General features: G+C 41.2%; 1 protein-coding gene across 1 annotated transcript in view; it reads right to left on the bottom strand.

Moving 5' to 3' along the window:
* Positions 1 to 4,186: 4,186 nt before the first annotated feature.
* The window catches only part of FHL5 (four and a half LIM domains 5), a 37,704-nt gene continuing 18,599 nt past the window's right edge, over positions 4,187 to 23,291 (bottom strand). The window contains exons 2-6 of the mRNA XM_038396423.2: positions 19,894 to 20,061; positions 15,129 to 15,303; positions 11,479 to 11,648; positions 9,228 to 9,414; positions 4,187 to 5,579 (exon numbers count right to left, since the gene is read on the bottom strand). Coding sequence (XP_038252351.1) covers positions 5,428 to 5,579; positions 9,228 to 9,414; positions 11,479 to 11,648; positions 15,129 to 15,303; positions 19,894 to 20,046 — 837 coding nt within the window. The 5' untranslated portion in view covers positions 20,047 to 20,061 and the 3' untranslated portion in view covers positions 4,187 to 5,427. The remainder of the gene's footprint in view (positions 5,580 to 9,227; positions 9,415 to 11,478; positions 11,649 to 15,128; positions 15,304 to 19,893; positions 20,062 to 23,291) is intronic.

The following is a 23,291-nucleotide window of genomic DNA, read 5'->3' as shown; positions in this document are numbered from 1 at the left end:
GCTTATGCCCAAATAAATTTGTTAGTCTCTAAGGTGCCACAAGGACTCCTCATTGTAGTTGTAGTTTAGTTTGTTTCTTCTTAGCATTCATTTATGTAACGTGAAAGCATTCAGATCTTCAGACTTGACAATGGTACATTCTGTGAAAAATAGTTAAACAATTTAACTTACATTTCTAAAAAAAATATTGGAGGAGTCATGGCAGAAATTATGTTTCACAGATGATCGGGCCAGAAAAGAGGGACCACTGTTATAATCTAGTGCAGGGGTTCTCAAACTTCATTGCACAGCAATACCCTTCTGACAACGAAAATTGCTACATAACCCCAGGTAGGAGGCCTGTAACCTGAGCCTTGCCACCCAGGGCTGAAGCTCTCTGGCTTCGGCTTCAGCTCTGGGCAGTGGGGCTTGGGCTTGGGCTTCAGCCCCAGGGTCCAGCAAGTCTAACACCAGCTCTAGCGACCCCATTAAAACACAAAGTGGGACCCAGTTTGGGACCCACAGTTTGAGAACCACTGATCTAACGTGATTTTCTGCATATCTCATGCCATAGAATTTCACCCTGCATCAATTTATGGTTGAACTAGAGCATTGTTCAGATAGGGTTGAATAGATGGGCCTAAACCACATCATTAGAGTCCCCCCCTTCCCCACTCACAAAGTGAATTAACATAACTAAATAATGTGCAGATCCCATATCCAGTGGCAATGGTCACACCAGGTGATTTGTCAATTTTTATTTTAAGATTCTGTGGGTCAGTTGACATTTACCAGTGGGCTAATTTCTAATCAGTCATTGTACATTTTTAGAATCTCTCTGCATACATGTCCATTGCTATATTCTTTTTTTAGGCTACAAAACCTAGTTCTATTTATGGTATCCTGACTCTGATCAAGATTCTGTATCTGATCTATGAGAAAAGAAAGGAAAGGCAAGCAGCTAGAGGAAAACAGAAAGCCAGAAGCAAATCAGAAAATAAACTTTGATAAAAGCTCTCCTAGCAGAAGAGACTAAAAATCTAAACCAACACCACAGTAAGCAAAAAAATCAATATTTTATTGATTAGAAAACAGAGAGCTTGTGGTTAGTTATTGTTCACAGATTTTATGCTATTGCAGTTTGGCACTGGCCTATTTTCATATAGTGTATTTTTCTTTTTATGTCTTCTTAGCATAATTACCACTTTCAATTAAATAAGGGAATGAGATCTTAATGCAACTGAGGTCAAAGAAAAGACTCCTATTAACGGCAATAGACTTTGGATCAGCGCCTAAAAGGACACACGTGCTCCTGAAGTTAATGTAATATGTTTTTTAAAACACATCAAGAGTGTGCTAAATGGTACAAAACCTGCCCTTGAGTACTTCAGTGCACCATTCTCAATGGCTCAGTATAATGATAGTTTAATGACATGAAAGCGTGGAACAACAAAGGGAAGAAACATTTGTAACACTAATCTAGACGGCCTTTAATATAGACACTTTTACTTTAAAAGCTCAACAAGCAGATGAAATCCTCTCAAAGTGACATAAATGAGATATAGGAACAAACCTACATTGTTCTGTTGGCCTATCGATTGTAATCAAAATAATATTAAAAACCATTGCTATAATGCTGGTAAATGTACATGGCTCTCAACAAAATGAGTAAGACATGCTTCTTGTTCTAAAGCACTGAGATTCTTAATATAGACAAGGCAAACACATAAGAAAAGAAAAGGAGTACTTGTGGCACCTTAGAGACTAAAATTTATTAGAGCATAAGCTTTCGTGAGCTACAGCTCACTTCATCGGATGCATTTGGTGGAAAAAACAGAGGAGAGATTTATATACACACACACAGACAACATGAAACAATGGGTTTATCATACACACTGTAAGGAGAGTGATCACTTAAGATAAGCCATCACCAGCAGCAGGGGGGGAAAGGAAGAAAACCTTTCATGGTGACAAGCAAGGTAGGCTAATTCCAGCAGTTAACAAGAATATCAGAGGAACAGTGGGGGGTGGGGTGGGAGGGAGAAATACCATGGGGAAATAGTTTTACTTTGTGTAATGACTCATCCATTCCCAGTCTCTATTCAAGCCTAAGTTAATTGTATCCAGTTTGCAAATTAATTCCAATTCAGCAGTCTCTCGTTGGAGTCTGTTTTTGAAGCTTTTTTGTTGAAGTATAGCCACTCTTAGGTCTGTGATCGAGTGACCAGAGAGATTGAAGTGTTCTCCAACTGGTTTTTGAATGTTATAATTCTTGACGTCTGATTTGTGTCCATTCATTCTTTTACGTAGAGACTGTCCAGTTTGTCCTGACCCATAACTATTTCACATTTGGTGACAATGTATACCTTCAAATCAGCGGCACTGCGATGGGTACCCGCATGGCCCCACAGTATGCCAACATTTTTATGGCTGACTTAGAACAACGCTTCCTCAGCTCTCGTCCCCTAATGCCCCTACTCTACTTGCGCTACATTGATGACATCTTCATCATCTGGACCCATGGAAAAGAAGCTCTTGAGGAATTCCACCATGATTTCAACAATTTCCATCCCACCATCAACCTCAGCCTGGACCAGTCCACACAAGAGATCCACTTCCTGGACACTACGGTGCTAATAAGCGATGGTCACATAAACACCACCCTGTATCGGAAACCTACTGACCGCTATTCCTACCTACATGCCTCTAGCTTTCATCCAGATCATACCACTCGATCTATTGTCTACAGCCAAGCGCTACGATATAACCGCATTTGCTCCAACCCCTCAGACAGAGACAAACACCTACAAGATCTCTATCATGCATTCCTACAACTACAATACCCACCTGCTGAAGTGAAGAAACAGATTGACAGAGCCAGAAGAGTACCCAGAAGTCACCTACTACAGGACAGGCCCAACAAAGAAAACAACAGAACGCCACTAGCCATCATCTTCAGCCCCCAACTAAAAGCTCTCCAACGCATCATCAAGGATCTACAACCTATCCTGAAGGACGAGCCATCACTCTCACAGATCTTGGGAGACAGACCAGTCCTTGCTTACAGACAGCCCCCCAATCTGAAGCAAATACTCACCAGCAACCACACACCACACACCAGAACCACTAACCCAGGAACCTATCCTTGCAACAAAGCCCGTTGCCAACCCTGTCCACATATCTATTCAGGGGATACCATCATAGGGCCTAATCACATCAGCCACACTATCAGAGGCTCATTCACCTGCGCATCTACCAATGTGATATATGCCATCATGTGCCAGCAATGCCCCTCGGCCATGTACATTGGCTAAACTGGACAGTCTCTACGTAAAAGAATGAATGGACACAAATCAGACGTCAAGAATTATAACATTCAAAAACCAGTTGGAGAACACTTCAATCTCTCTGGTCACTCGATCACAGACCTAAGAGTGGCTATACTTCAACAAAAAAGCTTCAAAAACAGACTCCAACGAGAGACTGCTGAATTGGAATTAATTTGCAAACTGGATACAATTAACTTAGGCTTGAATAGAGACTGGGAATGGATGAGTCATTACACAAAGTAAAACTATTTCCCCATGGTATTTCTCCCCCCCACCCCACCCGCCACTGTTCCTCTGATATTCTTGTTAACTGCTGGAATTAGCCTACCTTGCTTGTCACCATGAAAGGTTTTCCTCCTTTCCCCCCCCCTGCTGTTGGTGATGGCTTATCTTAAGTGATCACTCTCCTTACAGTGTGTATGATAAACCCATTGTTTCATGTTCTCTGTGTGTGTGTATATAAATCTCTCCTCTGTTTTTTCCACCAAATGCATCCGATGAAGTGAGCTGTAGCTCACGAAAGCTTATGCTCTAATAAATTTGTTAGTCTTTAAGGTGCCACAAGTACTCCTTTTCTTTTTGCGAATACAGACTAACACGGCTGCTACTCTGAAACATAAGAAAAGGTATTAGATCACAGCTCACAGAAGTGAGAGCAAGGAGAAACTATTCATGATGAGAAAGATGGTTGGATTTCTGGAAAATGGGTTTTCAGGAGAAGAGAGGTGGTTTGGTAGACATGAAGGTGACTCTCAAGCCATATCTACACTAGGAAAAAAGGTGCATGTTTAATATGTACTAAAATCCTAGTGTAGACAAGGCAGTTGCTGTTTTAAGACATTAGCCGGTTGTAAACTATAAATTAGCACTCTGATTGAGGGAGCTAATTGATTTTGATGGCAGATTAAAGTGTAGTTTTATTTATTTACATCCTGAAAAGTTGACGAAGCAAAAAAAAAAAAAAAGTTTAACTAAATTTTGGCTAATTTTGGTAAAGGGGCTGTAGTTCAGCTCTGCAAATCACTAGTCTTGGAACAGATATTTGTTTGTTTGTTTGTTAAGAATGGATATAGGCTTTGATGCTTCAGAGCATAAACCAACCCTCAGTGGTAGGCAGCGCCAGATTTAGGGGCAGGCAACCCAGGCTTGGGGGGTGCCAGGCTTGGGTGGGGGGCACTTGGGGTGCTGTTTTTGTTGTTAGCAACAAAAGGAAAAATAGAATGTTTGAAGTAAAATGTTTCAGGTATTTCATATGTGGATTCACTAACCTTCTAGACTCCTCTGGACCTTTGTAGAATCTCATGAAACCTTCCAGACTTTCTGAGAACTACATTTTCCTTGAACCTCCTAGAATGTTGTCAACCATGCCCTTGGGGGTATATAAGGGGTGGGGCATTGCCAGTCAGTCAGTGAGATACAAGAACAAAGTGAAGTGAACTGAGGGCCTAGCTGCGATATTATGAAGCTTGTGTAATTGTGAAAGCGTACTTGTGTTTTAAGACTTGAAGAGTGTAAGTAGCAACTAATAAAGGACATATGTAATGAGATGCCAGAGATATCTATCAAACTCGTATCTGCACAATATAAAAGAAATATTATTACTTCTTTTGCCATGCTTAACATATTATGTTTGATGACTTTCTAAGATTGTGGAACATTGTTCTGATTAAATATTGTGGTCCAGTGGGGAATGCACCACCACCACTTTCCACCTGAGTGTCTGCATCAGTAGAGTATTCATATAAGTTTTCTTCATTGAGGTCATCTATTATGTCTTCCAAATATAGATTTTTTCATAGTCATTCTTGGATTATGTAATATCAAATTCTAAAGCTCCCAACAGCAGAGTGCACTGTTTTACCAGGACAAACATACTGTATTTCCATTAAAATATATATAGAAATTTCTTTGGAAATGTTTTCTTAACCAGAACTGTGTAAAAATCTTTTTACAAGATATAGGGCATGCATGTAGCAGCTGAGCAATGTGATAGAACTGAACTGCTGTTGGAAAGCAACTTGAATGACTAAATAACTCTTATGGCCTTTAAATGAATTTCTGACTGCAGGGTAAGGAAGTACTTGGTTACAGCATGCAAAAATAACGTGTCTCTCTCTAACTATGCAGCAGAGCCACATTCACGACAGAGGATGTCATCTTGCTGTGTGAGGAATCCTTGTCCCACCAGCGAAATGGAACATTTCACACAATTAAAGCAGTCACTGTGCCACTGGCGCTCTTCAAATGAGATCAATTTAGCACCTCCAAGAGCTGAAAAAGAAATTAGAAAAAAGGGAATTCAATATATTTTAGACGAGATCAGATATAGATTGTTTTTGAATATAGCATGTTGTCTTCTTTCACACTGAAATCTACATGCATCCTATAGTTTGAAATAGCCTGTAGAAATAGATTTGCCCAACATATGCATAGTAGGAACTAAAAATTAGAGATGGGAAAAACAACAAAGCCCCAACTGTGAGACTCCTGGCTGTTTTCATATCCCATTACAACCGCTAAACATGGACCTGGCTCATCAAAACATTCACTAAGGTTTACAAATCTTTCATCTTTCCTGCACCCAGCTTCCAGCAAACTGCCATAGAAATCAGAGGCAACATGTACAGGAGGCATGTGGGTTTAAGTGCTTGGGCCCACCTGCCAATTACAGTGGCCAAACATGCCAGGGGGAAGTGCAGTGTGAGAAGGACAGAGCCCCCTCTCCCCTCAGGTAACATGGGCAGGGAGAGTGCAGGGGCCCCGGGCTGGGTACAGGGTTGGGGAGGAGACATGTGGGGAGTTCACATATCCTCCCCTTTAGATTTTGCCCCCCCAGTATGGGGAGTCATGAGTCATCTATGGTAGAAATCATGGGTAATGTGTGGGTTGTGTGGTTCAAGTGCAAAACCAAGTGATACTCAGACATTTCAATTTAGTATCTCTGAGATTTAGGGATTTTCATACTCCAGCACTCAAACTGAAAGTCACTAGATTTGTGAAACACAAGCTCCCAGAAAAAGCATACCTTCAGGTATACTGGTGAATTGTGGAACTCTGAAAGTTAATATGTTAATTAAGATTTTTTCCATCTCAGATACTCCTGAATCTATTCCTGCCCCCCACCTTGTAATCTTATCATAGGTGACTGAATTTCCCTCACTTTCTTTGATTTATATATATATATATATATATATATATATATATATATATATATATATATATATATATATATATATATGAGGATCAGACATCTGTAATTAGATGGCTCCATTACACTTCATTATTGGGCTAGAGGAGTAATAGATTCACTACTAATAGTCTCAACTAATGGTCTCAGAATAGTCAGAGTGTTAACCTGACATTGAATTATTAATGATTTAAGCACACTGGGCCAAATCATGATACAAGTTTTCCCATGAGTGGCAAGATCTCTTATTTTGATAAATGTGCCTTAGCTGCACAGAACAGTTAAATCTAATTAACCTACAATTGTACTAGTTTTATGTCCAAAAAACCCAATTACTGAAATAATGTATGATATGTTTGTGTGCCAAGTAGAGGTAGGATACTATTAAGTATCTCTTCATGTATCCTTAGGGACCTGAGTCACTCAACTTCACTTTGCAGCTTTTTCCACTCCAAGAATGTACAAGACATTTACATAAACTACAAGAGAAGTTCTTTTACTACATAAAAATAATGTAATGCTTAGCTTGTACTGAATGACACGTGATGTATATGTTCCAACAAGGTATATTGCATATAATATGGAGGGGAGCTAGATTCTGTCTTCATTTACATCTGTGGCACTCTGGTTAGTAGTAAGGAGGTTTAAAGGGATGGGGTTGCATTTACTTAGCTAAGAACAGAATTTGGTTCATGAAGCTCACTTTCATATGGCTGTGAGCCTACAGACTGTCCCTTCAATGGGGTAAGTTTTATAACAAAGAATCAAATAGATTTTGTTTCTTCCTTCTGACTGCATTGGAGGATGAATACAGGAGGTCCCCTTTTGTGTCACAAGACACCATGGGACAGATCTTCAGCTGATATATATTGCACTGGCTTCACTGAAATAATCTTCCCATCACTGAAGTCAATGGAGCTATGACAATTTACATCAGCTAAGGATCTGCCCCTGTGTGTATATATGTAGGTACTTATATGACCACCTCAGTACCTTACAAACATGAATTAATTTATCTTCACAACACCCCTGTGAGGTAAGGGTTATTACCATTCTAATTTTGCAAATGGGCAATTGAGGCCTAGAGAGAATAAGTGGTTTACCCAATATCACACAGGAAGCCTGTCAGAATCAGGAACAGAATCAAAATCTCTCATGTCTCAGTCCAGTGTTTTAACCACAAGACCATCCTTTCCTCCCTATTTAGTAGAGGAGTAAGAAAAATGATAATCTCTATGGGTATGTCTACACCGCTAAGAACAATTTGTGGTGCTGGGTCTCACAGCCTGGGCTTGGGTTTGACGGGCTCAAGCTGCAGGGTTAAGAATGGAGGGTAGATGTACCCTTAGAAATGATCGTTTTTCTTACTCCTCTACTAAATAGGGAGGAAAGGATGGTCTGTGTAAATCCACCATTTACTTTAGTTGAAATGTGCAAGTGACCAGTAGGCCATGCTACAGAGAAAGGCAAAAAGCCCTGAGGGTCTTGCCTGAGCATTTTGGTAAGACGCACCAGCCAGGCACCTAGGAAAACAATTCTCTGTAGTAACTCAAAGCCTTCTCAATGTAGTCACCCATCACTGACCATTGGGGATATTTACTACTAGCAGTTGCAGATCAGCTATGTATCATTGTAGGCAGTCTCCTCATACCAATGCCTCCATAAGCTTATCAAGCTCAGTCTTGAGGCCAGTTAGGTTTTTTGCCCCCACTGCTCCCCTTGGAAGGCTGACCGTTCAGCTTTCAGTATGACCCATTGTAGTCTCCCCTTTACCCAGTTTCTTATCCAACTTTCAGTTGGATTAATCCCCATCTTGTCCAATGTAACTAATAATTTCCATGTGGAATCGTATCAAATACCTTACTCGCAAAAAGAAAAGCTCACTTCATCGGATGCTGAGCTTTAGCTCATGAAAGCTTATGCTCAAACAAATTTGTTAGTCTCTAAGGTGCCACAAGTACTCCTTTTCTTTTTGCGAATACAGACTAACATGGCTGCTACTCTAAATACCTTACTGAAATCCTTGTAGAATAAATCTACTGCATGTCCTTTGTCTAAAAAATCAGTTATCAGTGTGTATCTCTACTCTGCAATGTAAGCCCAGGGTTTGAACTCAGGCTCAAGCCTAACCCCCCTTCTGTCCACACACAAATCATGCTAAATCAGGATCCCAGGACCTCATGGGGGCAGACAGTCTTAGTGTGAGTCAAGCTGGGACCCAGGATTCACGCCCTACTGCTTTGCAGGGTACCCTTGCTGGACTTGTGTTCTGTAAGTCCACCAAAAGTATTTCCACAATCCCACAGGCCGAATTTCTTTGTCTTCTAAACAGTTAATTTTGGTGGACAGTCAAGTTTTCATACACTGCACCATGAATGAAGGACTAGAGTGGCCACATTTTGGGAGAGCGCTAGGAAGTCTGGGATATAGGCAGGCCCATATGATGTCATGTAGAAGTTGGAGCCCCAGATTGGGACTCAGGGTTCAATAATTCCTAATCTAAATTAACCTCAAACCCTAGGTTAACAAACCCAGGGGCTGGTAACACAAGTTCTTCTAACTGTGTAGACATACGCAGGAAGTGTTTTTTAAGCAAACTGATAATTAAAATTCACAGTAAGTGTAATTATTTAATTACAAGTGGAATATTTGGTGTTAGTTAATAGACATCTGACCTGAGACAGCACCGATAACTTTTTAGTGGCTGGTCTACTTTAAACTGTTAGACTCACCAGTAATGGTTTTGTTGCAGGCCGCACACTTCTTTGCATAAAGGTTTTGGAAGCAGTCTAGGCAGTATGGATGGTCATCTTTGGAAATAAACCGTTGCCCAGACAGCTGCTTCTTACATCCAACACACAGAAAACATTCTTTGTGCCACGGCTGGTCGTGGTACGTCACTCCACCAGTAGTTATCATCTGATGCAGCAACAAAAAGCAAACAAACAAAGGAATGAAAGCATGAACAACAATCGATAGGAATCAGCTGCAAAACCAAACATTCGGGTAACATTTGAGCTCTAGTCTAAACTAGGAATTCCCAAAAAGTGTGTAGTATTTTTTAAATAAATCCTTTTATTTCTTTTCTCTCTGCCATATATATAGAGAGTCTCAATTGTTTTCAGTTTGATTTTTAATCTTGACTGGGACTGATTGATATGAACATGCAGCTGCATAAGTTATTCATGTTGGTTCCATTGCAGGTACTTATATGGGCCCCAATTGCAGTAGTATCTGTGCACCTCACCATTTCTAGTGCATTTATTATCACAACAGCGTGTGAGGTAGCGGAAAGCTGTTATCCCCATTTTACACAGACACTAAGTGATTTGTCCAAGGCCACACAAGAAATCTGTGAAACAGCAGGTAATAGAATCCAAGTTCTACAACTCCCAGGCTAGTACCATAACCACTGGACCATCCCTTTTGCATTTAGAGTATAAACTCTTCAGGGCAGGGAATATCTCCAAAGCATGGGTGGTGGATATAGTAAGCCAGGGGAGGCTAAACCTCCCCAACAGCTAGGCTGTGCCCCACCTATGCTCTACCCTGAGGCCCTGCTCCCATGTACCTCTCTTCCCCCGTGGCCCTGCCCACACTGCTCCTCTTCCAGCCCTTGCCCAGCCTCTCCCCTGAAGCCGGTGAGATCTAGGGTGGATGAGCTGGCGGGTGGGCTAGTGCTCAGGGCGGGATGGTGGGGGCGGACTGGCTGGCAGCCCGGGGCAGCTGGGCAGGATCAGGGTAGCTGGGGCTGGCCAGCTGGAGGGCCAGTGCTCGGGCCAGCTGGGGTGGGCCTCCCGGTGGCCCTAGGAGGGCAGGCGGGTCAGAGCTTGGGCCAGCTGGGTGATCAGGGCAGGTTGGCTGGTGGCTTGGGCCAGGCAGTGGCTGAGACGTGGGGTGGCTGGGGCAGGGCTCCTCCAGACACAGTGGGGGACTCAGGGATCCAGCAGGGGAAGAGGGAAATAAGAAATGGAGCTGGGGGATAGCCTCCCCAAATGGGGGGTTCATGGACCTCACATGTCTCTAGGAACAGGTCTACATGGCAACTGGGAAGGGTGATGCCCAGCACAGGTAGACAAACTTGCACTAGCCCTGCTCAAGCTAAGTTGCTAAAGATAGCACTGTGCACATTATGGCATGGGTGCAGCTTGTCCTAGTTGCCCATGTCCAAGCCTGACTAAGCTCCTATGGCTAACCTGAACCACTACCTGTGCTCCAAAGTCCTCCCTACTATTTGTAGCACACTAGTTTAAGCAGAGCTAGTCAAGTCTATCTACATTGGCTGGGAATTATACCTCCCAGATGCAGTGCAGACATATCCTAACTTGGGTTTGTATGGTGCTGAAATAATGGAGCTACTTCTTGATTGGGAGCTCTAGGGTGTTACTATAATACCAATAATTAACAACAGCAGAAGCAATGAGGACTCTAGGTTAGGATGGTATGAGAATTTTGTTCATTACAGGCTCATTTTCAACCCCTCAGCAGCTCTTGGGTAACTTTTAAAACATTTTCAAAAATATTTTAGATTGACAAAATAAGAAGTAGACAGAATAAGTAAACATTATCGTAAAATGTTCTTACACACTCTTTAGCAGAGCACAGCACACAGTGTGAACTTCCATTCTGCTACACCAGTTGTCCTCCTATGCTCGGATATGAAACTATGAACTTTATCTTTGTATTTAGATTAACTCCCTTGGTGCCATTCTGTGAAAAGGTCACTTGTATGCCATGTGGCTACGCTCTGCACTTCCTGCCATTTCATGTAGGTTCAGCTGTAAAACCTCTAGGTGTGTATAATGTATGGCATTTACAGAGGATATTTTATCCTTGTAGTTTCTGTAATCAAACTCTGCCTATAGTGTCCTACTGTGCATACATTTTGACATTGGGCTACCTTGTCCAGAATTGCATTAAAAGAGTGTAGTAGTGTCATATAGTGTTCTAACTCTTCCCTTTGATTATGTTTGATTAAATTACCTTCTTGCAGGAGCAGCAGTGGTGAGCAAACTGCTTCTTGAAACATGGTACACAATAATTCTCATTGTCTTTGGTAATCAAAGGCTTTGTTCCTAATGGTTGCTGGCAGTATTGACAAACAAAACAGGTTTCATGCCAGCAACTCCCTTTAAATTCCATTTTTCTAGAACCTAAAAAACAAAACAAGCATGCGAGTCCCACTGAAGTTAAGTGATCATCTTGCAGAAAGACAGCTCCTCCCACTCAGCCCCCATCCAGGTGAACTTGCATAAACTGAGATTTTAGATTTTTATCTAGTATCAAAATATTTTAGGACAGATTCTTCTGTGACACTGTATTAATTCCCAAAAGCTTTTCTCTTGTGGTCATCCCAGTGCCCTTCTATCCTGTGCTCGAGCAGCGCTCTGGATTGAGCACGTCACTTTCACAAACTGGGAATTAATTTGCTTAGATATTTTAGCATACCCATGAATTCTCCTACTCTTGAGGTCTTTTCACTTACACAAATTTCCTGCAACTTTCTTATGGCAGGACAAACTCCTTTGCTAATGAATACAAGTCCTGCATAAGTCATTTCATTCAATACAGCTGGCATTAGTTTCTCTTCAAATTCAATTTAATTTCTTTGGCACAATGCAGAAAATGACACAATATCTTAGAGTTGCTGATCATTTTCACCACAGATCACTAATGATTATTTCCACCCTATACAGATTGTCAAAGGTCCAGGGCATGATAGTCTGGTAATCTCAGGTACTGAGGCAATCCCCAAAGGAAGCTGCCTATATAAATATCTATCAAAGGAGATTTGGAAGCTCGGAGTTTTGCATTTTCTTTGTTGAGTCAGATCTGCCAAAACTCTTGCCTTTGAGCCCCTGCTTACCATTGCCTCCCATGCCCAATTCATCTACAAATTCATAACCTGTATACACCCATGTACTATAGTGCTTCTTTCAGTGACTCCACATTGCAATTTCCCCCTTCTCCTCTGGCAGTGCCTCAGTGCTGAGAGATCAGGGACCTAGAATTATTCCCCATTGCAGGGCAGGAGGAGGAGGTGGCGTGCTCCAACAGAAGGCGATCCTGCAGGGAGGAGAGTGCCCACATTCTGGATGCGGGGAGAAGCTGCTGAGTCAGTTTTGCTTTAACATCATTGGGTTGGAGTTTCCCCTGAGAACTCAGCAGAGTGGGTAAGAGAACAGGACTTGGTAACCCTGCCAATTGGGGCTTATTATCCTGAAGTTAGTAATCAGAAAAATAAGAGATGTTAATGGTATACAAGGCATAAACAGGCATGCTCCAGCTTGTCATCCTGCCAGTGTACTTTAACTTTTCTCTACTATTCCCAAATAGAGCAGAGACTGATAATTTCTTGCCATTTCTTTATGCCAAACTATAGGGTAGTTTGTAGTGTGGGGAAATAAGCAATAATAAAGGACAATCATGGCAAGGCCACTAAAGTCAGCCCTGGTCTACACCTAAAATGTAGATCAACATAGCTACATCACTCAGGGGGTGTAAAAATTACATGCCCCTGAGAGATGTAGCTATACCAACCTACCCATTGGTGTATACATGGCTAGCCTGATGGAAGAATACATCTGTCAATGGGGCTACTGCTGCTCAGGGAGGTGGAGTTAATACACCAACAGAAAAAACTCCTTCTGTCTCTGTACTGTGTGTCTACACTACAGGGTCACAGAGGCATAGCTACAGCACTGTAACTACATTGTAGTGCAGAAAAGTGTTTAGACATCACCCTGGTCATTTATTTATACTGGTGTAGTTAAAGCGGTATAAAACTCCTATATAGACGCGATTATACTGTCATAAAATGTGCTTATTTTGGGGTATGTCTACACTAGCTACATCACTGTATGCCAATATAATCCTGAAGTGTAGATGCAGCCTACACTAATGGATGGTTTTTTTCTGTCACTGTAAGGCCGTGTCTACACTAGTAAATTTATAGCAGTATAGCTGAACCAATGCAGCCATAAAACTGTAAAATCGCTCGTGTAGCCACTGTATACTGATGAGAGAGAGCTCTCCCTTCGACATAATAAATCCACCTAAAGGATTGTTGGTAACTATGTTGGTGGGAGAAGCTCTCCTGCCAACATATCACTGTGCAGACGAGCGCTTATGCCAGTGAAACGTATGTTGCTCAGGGAGCTGTTTTTTCATACCTGAGCGATACAAGTTTCACCAACATAAATGATAGTACAGACATAGCCTTCCCAAACACCACCTTCCCAAATGATGGTAGCTAGGTTGACAGAAGTGTTCTGTTGACCTCACTGTATCTACACTGGGGCCTAGCTTTGCCTAGGTATGTTGGTCACAGGTGTGGATTTTGTTCATCTCTGATCTGTCTAGATATTCCAACTTAACTTTTTAGTGTAGACTAGGCCTTGGTATAGCTTATGTCTGTAAGGGAAGGGGAATGAACCATACCACCTTTACAGTAGTATAACTTCATCCACACTATGGATTTTACCAGTTAAAAAAAAATTACATCCCTAACCAAAAAAGAGCCATACCAATACAAAAACTGTATGTAGACCAGGCCTAAGTATTTTGGAACCAAGGTCTCCTGAAAAATTAGCCAATCCTCCTTTCCCATTGGGTTCTCTTAATGTTTGCCAGATCCTATTTGTTAATGCCCTAGACCAGGGTTCTCAAGGACCAGTCCCCAAGATTTCCCTAACACAGTTTAGGAAGGGAGCAAGCTGTCCCTGCTATCAAAAAGGTTGAGACACAATGCCCTAGACAAGCCAGTTCATCTTGCCACATATGGGCTGCCATTGTCTCTTCAGTTCCATGATATTTTCAGGGAATCTCCCACTATTGTGTTAGGATTGAATCTGCCCAACTGATGCAGAAACACCACCATGGTAACAGATTTGGATACAAAACCAGAAAGTGATTTAGTGACGAATTTTAGAAATTCCAAAGTGGTTTAAGTTTCACACGGTTCAAAATAAGACTATTTTCCCCCCCGCAAAGCGGTCATTTTTACTGAAATCATTTTTGAAACTGGTTTTCAGTTAAAAAAAACCCCCAAAAACACTAAACTAAACCCAGTGTTTGGTAAATTAAAAATGTTGATAATTTTAAGAAATTTAATCTGATATAAATTCAAGTTAAAACTAATCATAGAAAACATCACAAAAACAAAACATCTTGACAATATTTTTAAAGAACAGTTTCATCTTTGAAGAAGCCATGTTTTTCAACAAACAAAAATTTCCATACAAAAAACCCCTGTAACCAGGTCTGATCCCTGAAGGTCTAGATGACATAATGGAAAAATATAGATAATAGCGTTCCCAACACCCATACTAGCATTCCTACTGTAGCAAGTCTAATTGTAATTTTCCTGAAAATTGCCAGTGTAGGCAATGTCATTGAGTCTATGTGAGCAAATCTGATTCTGTTTCAAGACTATAGTATTATTCCTTGTGGGGTGTAATATAATTACACATGTAATGTTAGATCACAGAAGATGAGCGTGCAGAAGAATTAAATGAGGGGAGATAATCCCCTGCATGCTGTACTGAAAGCCAAGAAATTATACTTTGTAGCTTAACTATCCAAGTGCAATATAACCATTTCATTGAGGTAGTGAAGAGTCCTTGTTATCTTACCGGGCATAATGGCCTTCTGACAGTGAAAGCACTTTGATGAATACTCATTAGAATAACACTGAGTACACAGCAAGAGCTCATCCTTGGCAGCAAAAGGATTTTCCACCAAAGAGTGATTGCATTTGGCACACTTGAAGCATGCTTCATGCCAGTGGTGGCCTTTATAGGCGAGATCCTTTGAGAGAGTAAATACATGTTAATGGAAAGCATTTGTTTACCCCCACAGGCCCCCCCTCCTTTTTTTTATTTAATATATAAAACTAAACAAAAACCACTTGGAGAGCGATTGGACCAGTGGCTTGTGCCACTGGCTGGAGGGTAATTGTCAAAGATGACAAACAAAATCTATCCAGAGTGGAAAGACTGTCAGGATATTCTGCAGTTCACTTTTATTGGCCACAAAGAGCTACTCTGGCTCAAGCTATAGTTGATACTCCATGCCCTCACACTTGAGAAGTATTTTTTGTTTAATTTAAAGGATGACTTTGTATTTTAAAGGCAACCTTCCTGGGAAACAAATGGGTTTCATCCCTTTAATAAAAGCCACCAATTTTTTTTTTTTGGCATGGTCTCTATATGAAAAAATCAGGTTTTTTTTTTTAAACCTTTTTTTCCCCTGGAAGACTCTATGGACAACTGAAGAACTGAAAGGTTATGGCCTAACATATAGCAAGCAAGTGAAATCTGTTTAACTGAGGGGTGAAGTGATTTTTACTCAGACTATTAAAAAACAAACAAACAAAAGCAAAGGGGTTAACACCCATGTGACTCAATCACCCTCTAAAAAGCTCCAAAGAAAGATTTTCTTTTAATAATTCAATATGCTTAAGCGCTGAGAAAGCTAAGAAGATAAATACAAAGGTTTTCACTTTGTTTCATTAAAAACAAGGAAGATATGGTTTAACACTCCTGATATTTCTAAGGTTAAAAAAACAAGCAAAAAACCCCACAAACAACTAAACACCAAACATATAAGAAATAAGAAATATACCATAAGAAATACTATACTATAAGAAATAAACCAATCCTTCCAGGTCTTCTTTCTAATGAAAGAAGCACAAAAGGGCACAAATTCTATCCCTTTCATTGCCCTTGTCAGTCCCCCTTAAAGTAATAAAATACGTAAGACTTGATTTTAAGAGGTGCTGAAACTACTTCTCTCTCTGAGTGCCTATAAAACAAAAAACTGTTGTCAAAGAGTAGCCTGAGGCAAAAAAATACACAAAGGAGAGAAGAAGGCGGCAGAGAGCTGACCCCTTAATTTTGTGAGGAACAACCAATTGTCAACCTAAGGGGGCAATGTTTTTAGTTGGCTGTTGTACGTGTTTCATTTCACTCCTATTATATTTTCATCTTGGCTTTTCCCGTCTCTCAGGCCTGCCCTATGCCTAAAACTTAGACCAACTTAGCTATGTAGCTCTGAAGTGTGAAAAATTCACACTGCTAAGAAACTTTCTGTTAAGGCAACCTAAGTCCTAGTATAGAATTCTTCCATCCACCTAGCTACCTCCCTGTGGATTTACTACAGCAATTGAAAAAAACCCCTTGTCTCTATAGCACTCTGTATAGTGCTACAGTGGCATAGCTGCAGCTGTGCCGCTGTAGTGCTTGTAATGTAGACACTCCATAGTCCTAGGGAGATGATTCAACCATTCATCTACGGAACAAAATCATTAGTATGAAAAGATCCTGCTGCTTAGTTTGTTTTAAATTTAAATTTTAGATTAGGCAAGTTGGTGGGCTTCAAAACACAGGATATCTTGGCCACATGGAAGAATTTGCTGTTGAAAATGCAGGTCAGAGTTTTGGGACTGTTCTCACCCCAAATCAGCAGTTTTTCCTTGATAATTTCCATATGAAACACAGCTGGGCCCTATCTTTAACCTCCACAAGGGCCATTGACCCCTTCCCTGAAGATGGAGGGCCCTGCCCACCATTACCCTCCCTTTATTCTCTGGTCCTTCGAGTGGGCTCTGCTGATGTAACTGCGCCATAAAGCCATCAAACCCAGACCTCTAGGGATTTTCCCCCAAAGTAGGGTGCTTCCGCAGGCTGAGAGAACACCCCTAATCATCCGTTGCAGATACCTTTGGCATAGGGGAAATGCTGTGGTGCTGATGCAGAGACGCAGATGTTGGCTGGGCTTCTGCTGTGTCCTGGCTAGTCTGAGCTGCTGTAGTGGCCTTTTAGGGCTACAGACAGGAATCACAAGTTCAGGCAGCTCTCAGGCAATTCTACCCTGTACTTGGGGCTAAACCATCACCAAGACAGCCCAGGATAGGACAGGCTTAAAGTTGAAGTAAAGAAACTTCCACTCAACCCCAAGCCCTGTGCCAAGGTCAGCTTCCACAAAGGATTAACTGGGTCCTGAGAACACAATATATGCTAAGTGCATGGTCTGGGAATTCCTGAGCTCAAATCGTAGTTCAGACACTGATTCCTCTTCGGGTCTGGACCGCTCTCTAAAGGTAGGTCTACACTATAGCTGGAATGTGTAAATTCCAGCTTGAGGAGATGTATTCACACTAGCTATGATCCAGCAAGCATGCTAAAAATAGAAGTATAGCCACGGTGGCGCAAACAGCATGAAGAGCCATCTTCCTGAGTACCTATCTATGGTCTTGGATGGGATTGTACTTGGGATGGCTAGCCACTCATGCCTCTACAGCTACACTGCTAGTTTTAGTGCACTAGCTCAATCAGACCTAGCACATGTATATCTCCCTGACCTGAAATTTACATCTTACAGCTCCAGCATAGGTGTACCCAAATCTCAGCCTTAATTTCTTCTAATTTGGGAATAATAGTTACTTACCTCTGGTAAGGGCAGTGCTTAAATTTGTAATGAAAGAGGTGCTGGGGCTCCAAGCAAGTAGGTGCCAGGGCTCAAGCCATCTTTTTACTTTCACAAGTGACGTGGCAAACCTAGAGGTGCCAGGGCTCAGCTCCGGCAAGTCGTGGCACAAATTAAACACTGGTTATGGGTATGTTGAGAGGATTAATGTTTTTGCAGCGCTTTATGTTATTTAAATCTGGGCCTAAAACCCTGGACCCAAATGTCACCAGATGCAGTAGGAGGTGGATCCAGATCTCAAGTTACTTTATGGCAAACCAACACTGTTCCATATCCAAGCACACCTAATTATGAGGAAGATCTGGATTAGGAGATTGCAGATGGACTTTATTCCTATAACGATCTGAACCACAAACCCAGATCTGGCTCCAAATATTGTAGCTTGGGTCCATCTCTGTAATTAAATATTATTATGCACTAAACTTGCACCACTAATCCTGATGTGATTCCTAAACTCAGATCTCCTACTAAGCAGAACACCCCCCTATTTTTCCAAACTTTGTGAGCAAACCTGGTTTATGGAACAAGTGAGCCTGGGCAAATTTCTAACTGAATTTTGAAACTGTGTGAAACACAGATGTTTTGATAGTCTTTAAGTTTCTGGGTTCATCTGAATATGAAATTCAAAGTTAAATGCAGGGTTGTGAGTCAGAGCCAAAGAAAAAAGCTGACAGATGCCAGCTAACTACATCTACTTGGGCTCTCACAGTTCTAATGAAAGTTCTACGAAGAGCCTAGATTCAAAGAAAGCAAAGTCCAGAAAGCTGAAGTTTGTTCTGTCTGATTGCGTCTATCATGGAGATTTCCTTTATGAGACAAGCCAGGCATTGTGAGATAAATAAGAAATTAAGCTGTCATACTGCAAGTAAGGTATTTTAATCAAAATACGTCCACTCAAGGCATCTTGTCTACAAAGACAGACAGCATTACATAAAAATGATAAATATTGTTGCCTTTCAGCTGAACTCCTGTGTGTTGACTAAACATTTGCAATTGAAATGATTTATAGACAAAGTGAAGTTGTTTTTCACTTGACATCTCTTGGAAGTATTTATTTTAAAGTTTCCTGTGATCTTATCTGTTGAATTACAGGGACAGAAGAGAGGGTAGAGCAAGGAGAGAGTGAGAAATTGCAACTACTGAGCGCGCTAGAGCGAAAGGTAAATTTAAACAACCCAAGATCTCTCTACAATAACCAAGACTTTCTGCTACAACAGGAATAATACTCACAACAAGCAAACACATAACCCCAGAGTTTTTATACCCTCCAAAAGGGAGAAGAGCCAGAGACTCTCGGAGGTCCACTAGGGACTTTAGCATTGCTAACTGATTTTATATGGGAAGGCACTCAGGTCCTATAATAAAGGACAGAGGTATAAAACCCTAAAGTTGTTAAGTAAGGTAATGCTTTTCATCAGAAGTTGACGGTACTACAAAATATTGTGGAAATGAATTAAGTAGTTCTATTGTTACTAGGTGGAGCCTCTCGCCAGTCCCACCCACCAAACTGTGCAGTCTTTATGCAGGAAACTAAGTATCAGTGAGGGATGGAATCAACTTATTAATATGGGGGTAGACCACAGATCACCACTACACTACAGACTCCATTCAAGAGTTCTCCACCACTGCATCCACATAAGTGTAGGTCCTCTGGTCCCTGCCCCCAACACTTCCTTCTGCAGCAGCATATTTCCAGTCAGCATAGAACCGCCCTCCCTGGTGTGCAGGGATGCAGAGGCTCCAGCTCCCCTTTGTACAACAACTAAGTCCAGGTCTTCACACCTGTGCAGGGATTCTGAAGACATCTGTGGCACAGAAAGCCTTGGGTGGAACCCACCCCCAAAATGGCGGATTTCATGCTCTGTGATTTAACAATCTCAATAAATACAGAAAAATGAACTAAATGCTTACCTTGGCATCACATTCAATGGGCTTCTTACATTCTTCACAGGAGTTAGCGAATAGGTCATCATAACATGTAACACAGTAAGAATTCTCTTCTCTAAATACATACTTCCTGCCAAGAAGGGATTCCATGCAGTAATGGCAGTGATTGCTTGTCATTTTTTGGTTCTTCAGCTGTTCAGGGAGAAAGGAAAATTAACAAACGACAGGAATGAAACAGTTCAGGCCCAAACAATATCATTCTGTGGATAGTAATGCATTACTGGTGCAATTTAGCGAAGCGATTGCCTCGGTTACTTGCAATGCTTGGGATTCCTAATGTTGGAAGCATCCGGGAACAAAATGGCAGTCTTTAGCAATGTGTAATATTCAGGAAGTGGTTGTCTTCATAACTCCAAACAAGAAGATTGCTTCAGTTTAGTCGGTTAGTATTTATACTTATAATCCTGGTGCCTGAAATCTGTTGCCTTCACATCCTCTGCTGTTAGTGCCAAAACAGATCAGGCAAGACGAGTGAAAAGAAATCAATTTAAATTCTTACCCCACTCCCCTTTACTCCTAAGAGAGAACTATTCTTGCAGAAAATGAATAAAGCTTAGCATTTGCTCAGTGGTATTAGTCATAAAAGAAAATCAAGGAGACACAAAAAGGAACATCCTCCTGCATATTGAATGTAATTTGGGATGTCAGAATTACATCAGGAAAATCAATCAAATTTGAAAGTGAGTTTATCCCCACACTAGCCATAGTTAGAAGATTTAAGAAGAAAATAGGTGGACCATAAAGACACAAGGCCTCCTACAGAAAGTAACTAGGTTTGTGAGGTTCCCCCCAACCGCCAAACCATATTGGATAAAATGTTTTTATGTACTGCATTGCGAGGAGTAGATTATCCAGAAAATTCACACAATGTGAACAAAAGCTATTCTCTGAAATCAAAATGACTGTAGATAATAAGCCAAAGAGAAAATAGGTTTGTGCTATGAGTTTTCAGAGTTTCCCTGCCCAACATCAGAATGTCCCCAATTTCCTTGGCAGTTCCTTTCTTTCTGCAATGTGTCTTCCTTTTGGAAAACCCCATGTGCAGATAGAAGATGGACAAGGAACTGCAAGTTAGCTGGCCACTGAAGATTATCGCTGTAATACTAAAATCAGTGACTGTGCAGGGAGATTTGAGCAGCCTTCTTCCCTTGGATATCCTAAGAGAAAAGAGAGAGAGGGATAAACCAGGTATAACCAACATAAACCTTGAATCAAACCAAGGTTATTTTTGTTGTTGTGGGAAGAAAATAGTCTTCTGTTTTTCTTACATGCATCTGTATTGCCAGGTTCCACCAAGAACATGACTTGGAAGTGTCAGAATACTGTGAGAAAACTGATATTTCCATGTCAACCAGATGCAGGAAATACCATAAGTCTTCTGAGAGCCCAATCTCATGCACTTCTCTTCCCTCAGTTTTACAAGCCAAAGGGGGTTTGTATAAGCATAGAAGCTTTGGTATCTGAGACTCTGAACCTTTGGAGGCTTGTGGGGAAGGAGTCTTATTTCAGTCTCTAATTTGTTAGTCTCTAAGGTGCAACAAGTACTCCTTTTCTTCTTATTTCAGTCTTGTTATTGCTAGTTGGATCAGCAATACTTTACTAAAATTGGGTCATGGTTCCTGGGAATGAGGGAAAGAGACTCCAAAAAGTTCACAGTGAAGCAAAACTCAGAAACATCTGCTAGACTCGTTGAATTGCACATTTGATTAGCTCATGAGTAAGGGCTATTCTGCAGTTAATGTCAACAATCATAAAGAGTTACAGCGGATTTAAGAAAACTAGGTCTCATAAAGTATTTACATCTCAATGACTTTGGGCAGCCGAAACTGAGCTCTTGCACGAGTGAAGTGAGGAGTAAGTTACAGCTTAGATCAGTCGTTCCCAAACTGGGGTTCACAGAACTTTACGGGGTTCGCCAGTAAAATTTCACTAATGGCAGCCAGAGGATCCTGGGCATTGGAGGCAGCAGGTGGGACCTGGTTGCAGGGCAGACAGCCCAAGCCCCAGGGAGAGCGGGGCATGGCAGTTGGGGCTGGCAGCTGGCACCCCAAACTCCAGCGCTCCATGCAGGGCTGGCAGCCTGAGGCCCAAGGAGAGCGGATCGATGCACCAAAACCAATATAATTGCACACCTAAAAGGACTTTGCACAACTTTCAGGGAATACTTTCCAGCTATGTCAGGCGATAATGACTGGATTCACAACCCTTTTGAAGATACCACTTTCTCAACACAGATATTGAACATTGAGGAAAAAGAGAAATTGATTGAGATCTCCTATAATTACAACTGAAAAGGAGTTTCAGAAATCTGTCATTGATCAACTTTTGGCTGAGTTAAGAAACGAGTATTTCCTTCTGGCAGAAAAAGCTGCTGCAGTTTTGTTACCATTTTCAACAACAAACTTAATCGAGAAAGAGTTTTCCTCGTATGCACATCTGAAAACCAAATACAGAAACAGACTTGATGCTGAACCAGACCTGAGACTTTATCTTTCTCCAGTGGTTCCCAAATTCCAAGAGCTATCCATCATACTGAGGAAATTTAAACTTAAATCCCTGGAAACATTCATTTTTAGGTGGGGGTTCACGAGATTTCACAATTTAGTGAAAGGGGTTCACAGGCTGTTGAAGTTTGGAACCACTGGCTTAGGTGGACAAAATGCAAAGGGTGAAAGTAACAAAGAAAGAACAAAAATAAATAACATTTGGGGAAACAGTTAACATTAGAACTGGATCTATTTTATGCTGTGGTGCTCACTCCTATACTTTCTCATGCATCCACTGTGCAGCTCAAATCCACACTAGAGTTTAAAGAAGTGCTATTGCTTTTTTCTCCCTTCTTGAGGGCTGTTAGACATAATGCAAAAGAATATTTTAAACTAAACTACTGTCTATCCCCACTAGTAAACTCAAAGTCAAGGACTCTGTTTTTATTCTGTTCCCCAAGGGTTGTGTCATGATTGTGAAGAAGGGGCAGGGGAAGAAGATGGAATGCTTATCTTAGACCAAAAATAATGGCTTGTTCATTTGGCACAAGTGGTGGAAAACTTGTTGTTCCTGAGAACTGAAAACATTTTTAGCTGAATTGATTTACTATTTTTCTAACACCATTAAATCATTGCATTAGCCAGGACAGTGTGCAATAAAAAAGTCAAATCATCTATAACTCATATCAGTGGAAAGAAGAAAAGGAGTACTTGTGGCACGTTAGAGACTAAAATTTATTTGAGCATAAGCTTTCGTGAGCTACAGCTCACTTCATCGGATGCATTCGGATGCATGAAATTAACATAAGTACAGGAGTATATAAAATCAATCATCTTATGTACTCATACCACTAGAGACTGACACACAGAAACATG

The sequence above is a fragment of the Dermochelys coriacea genome, chromosome 3 (genome assembly GCF_009764565.3).
Source record: "Dermochelys coriacea isolate rDerCor1 chromosome 3, rDerCor1.pri.v4, whole genome shotgun sequence".
Lineage (NCBI taxonomy): Eukaryota > Metazoa > Chordata > Testudines > Dermochelyidae > Dermochelys > Dermochelys coriacea.
The sequence above is the reverse complement of the archived record's forward strand: the minus strand, read 5'-3'. Positions and strand labels throughout refer to the sequence as shown.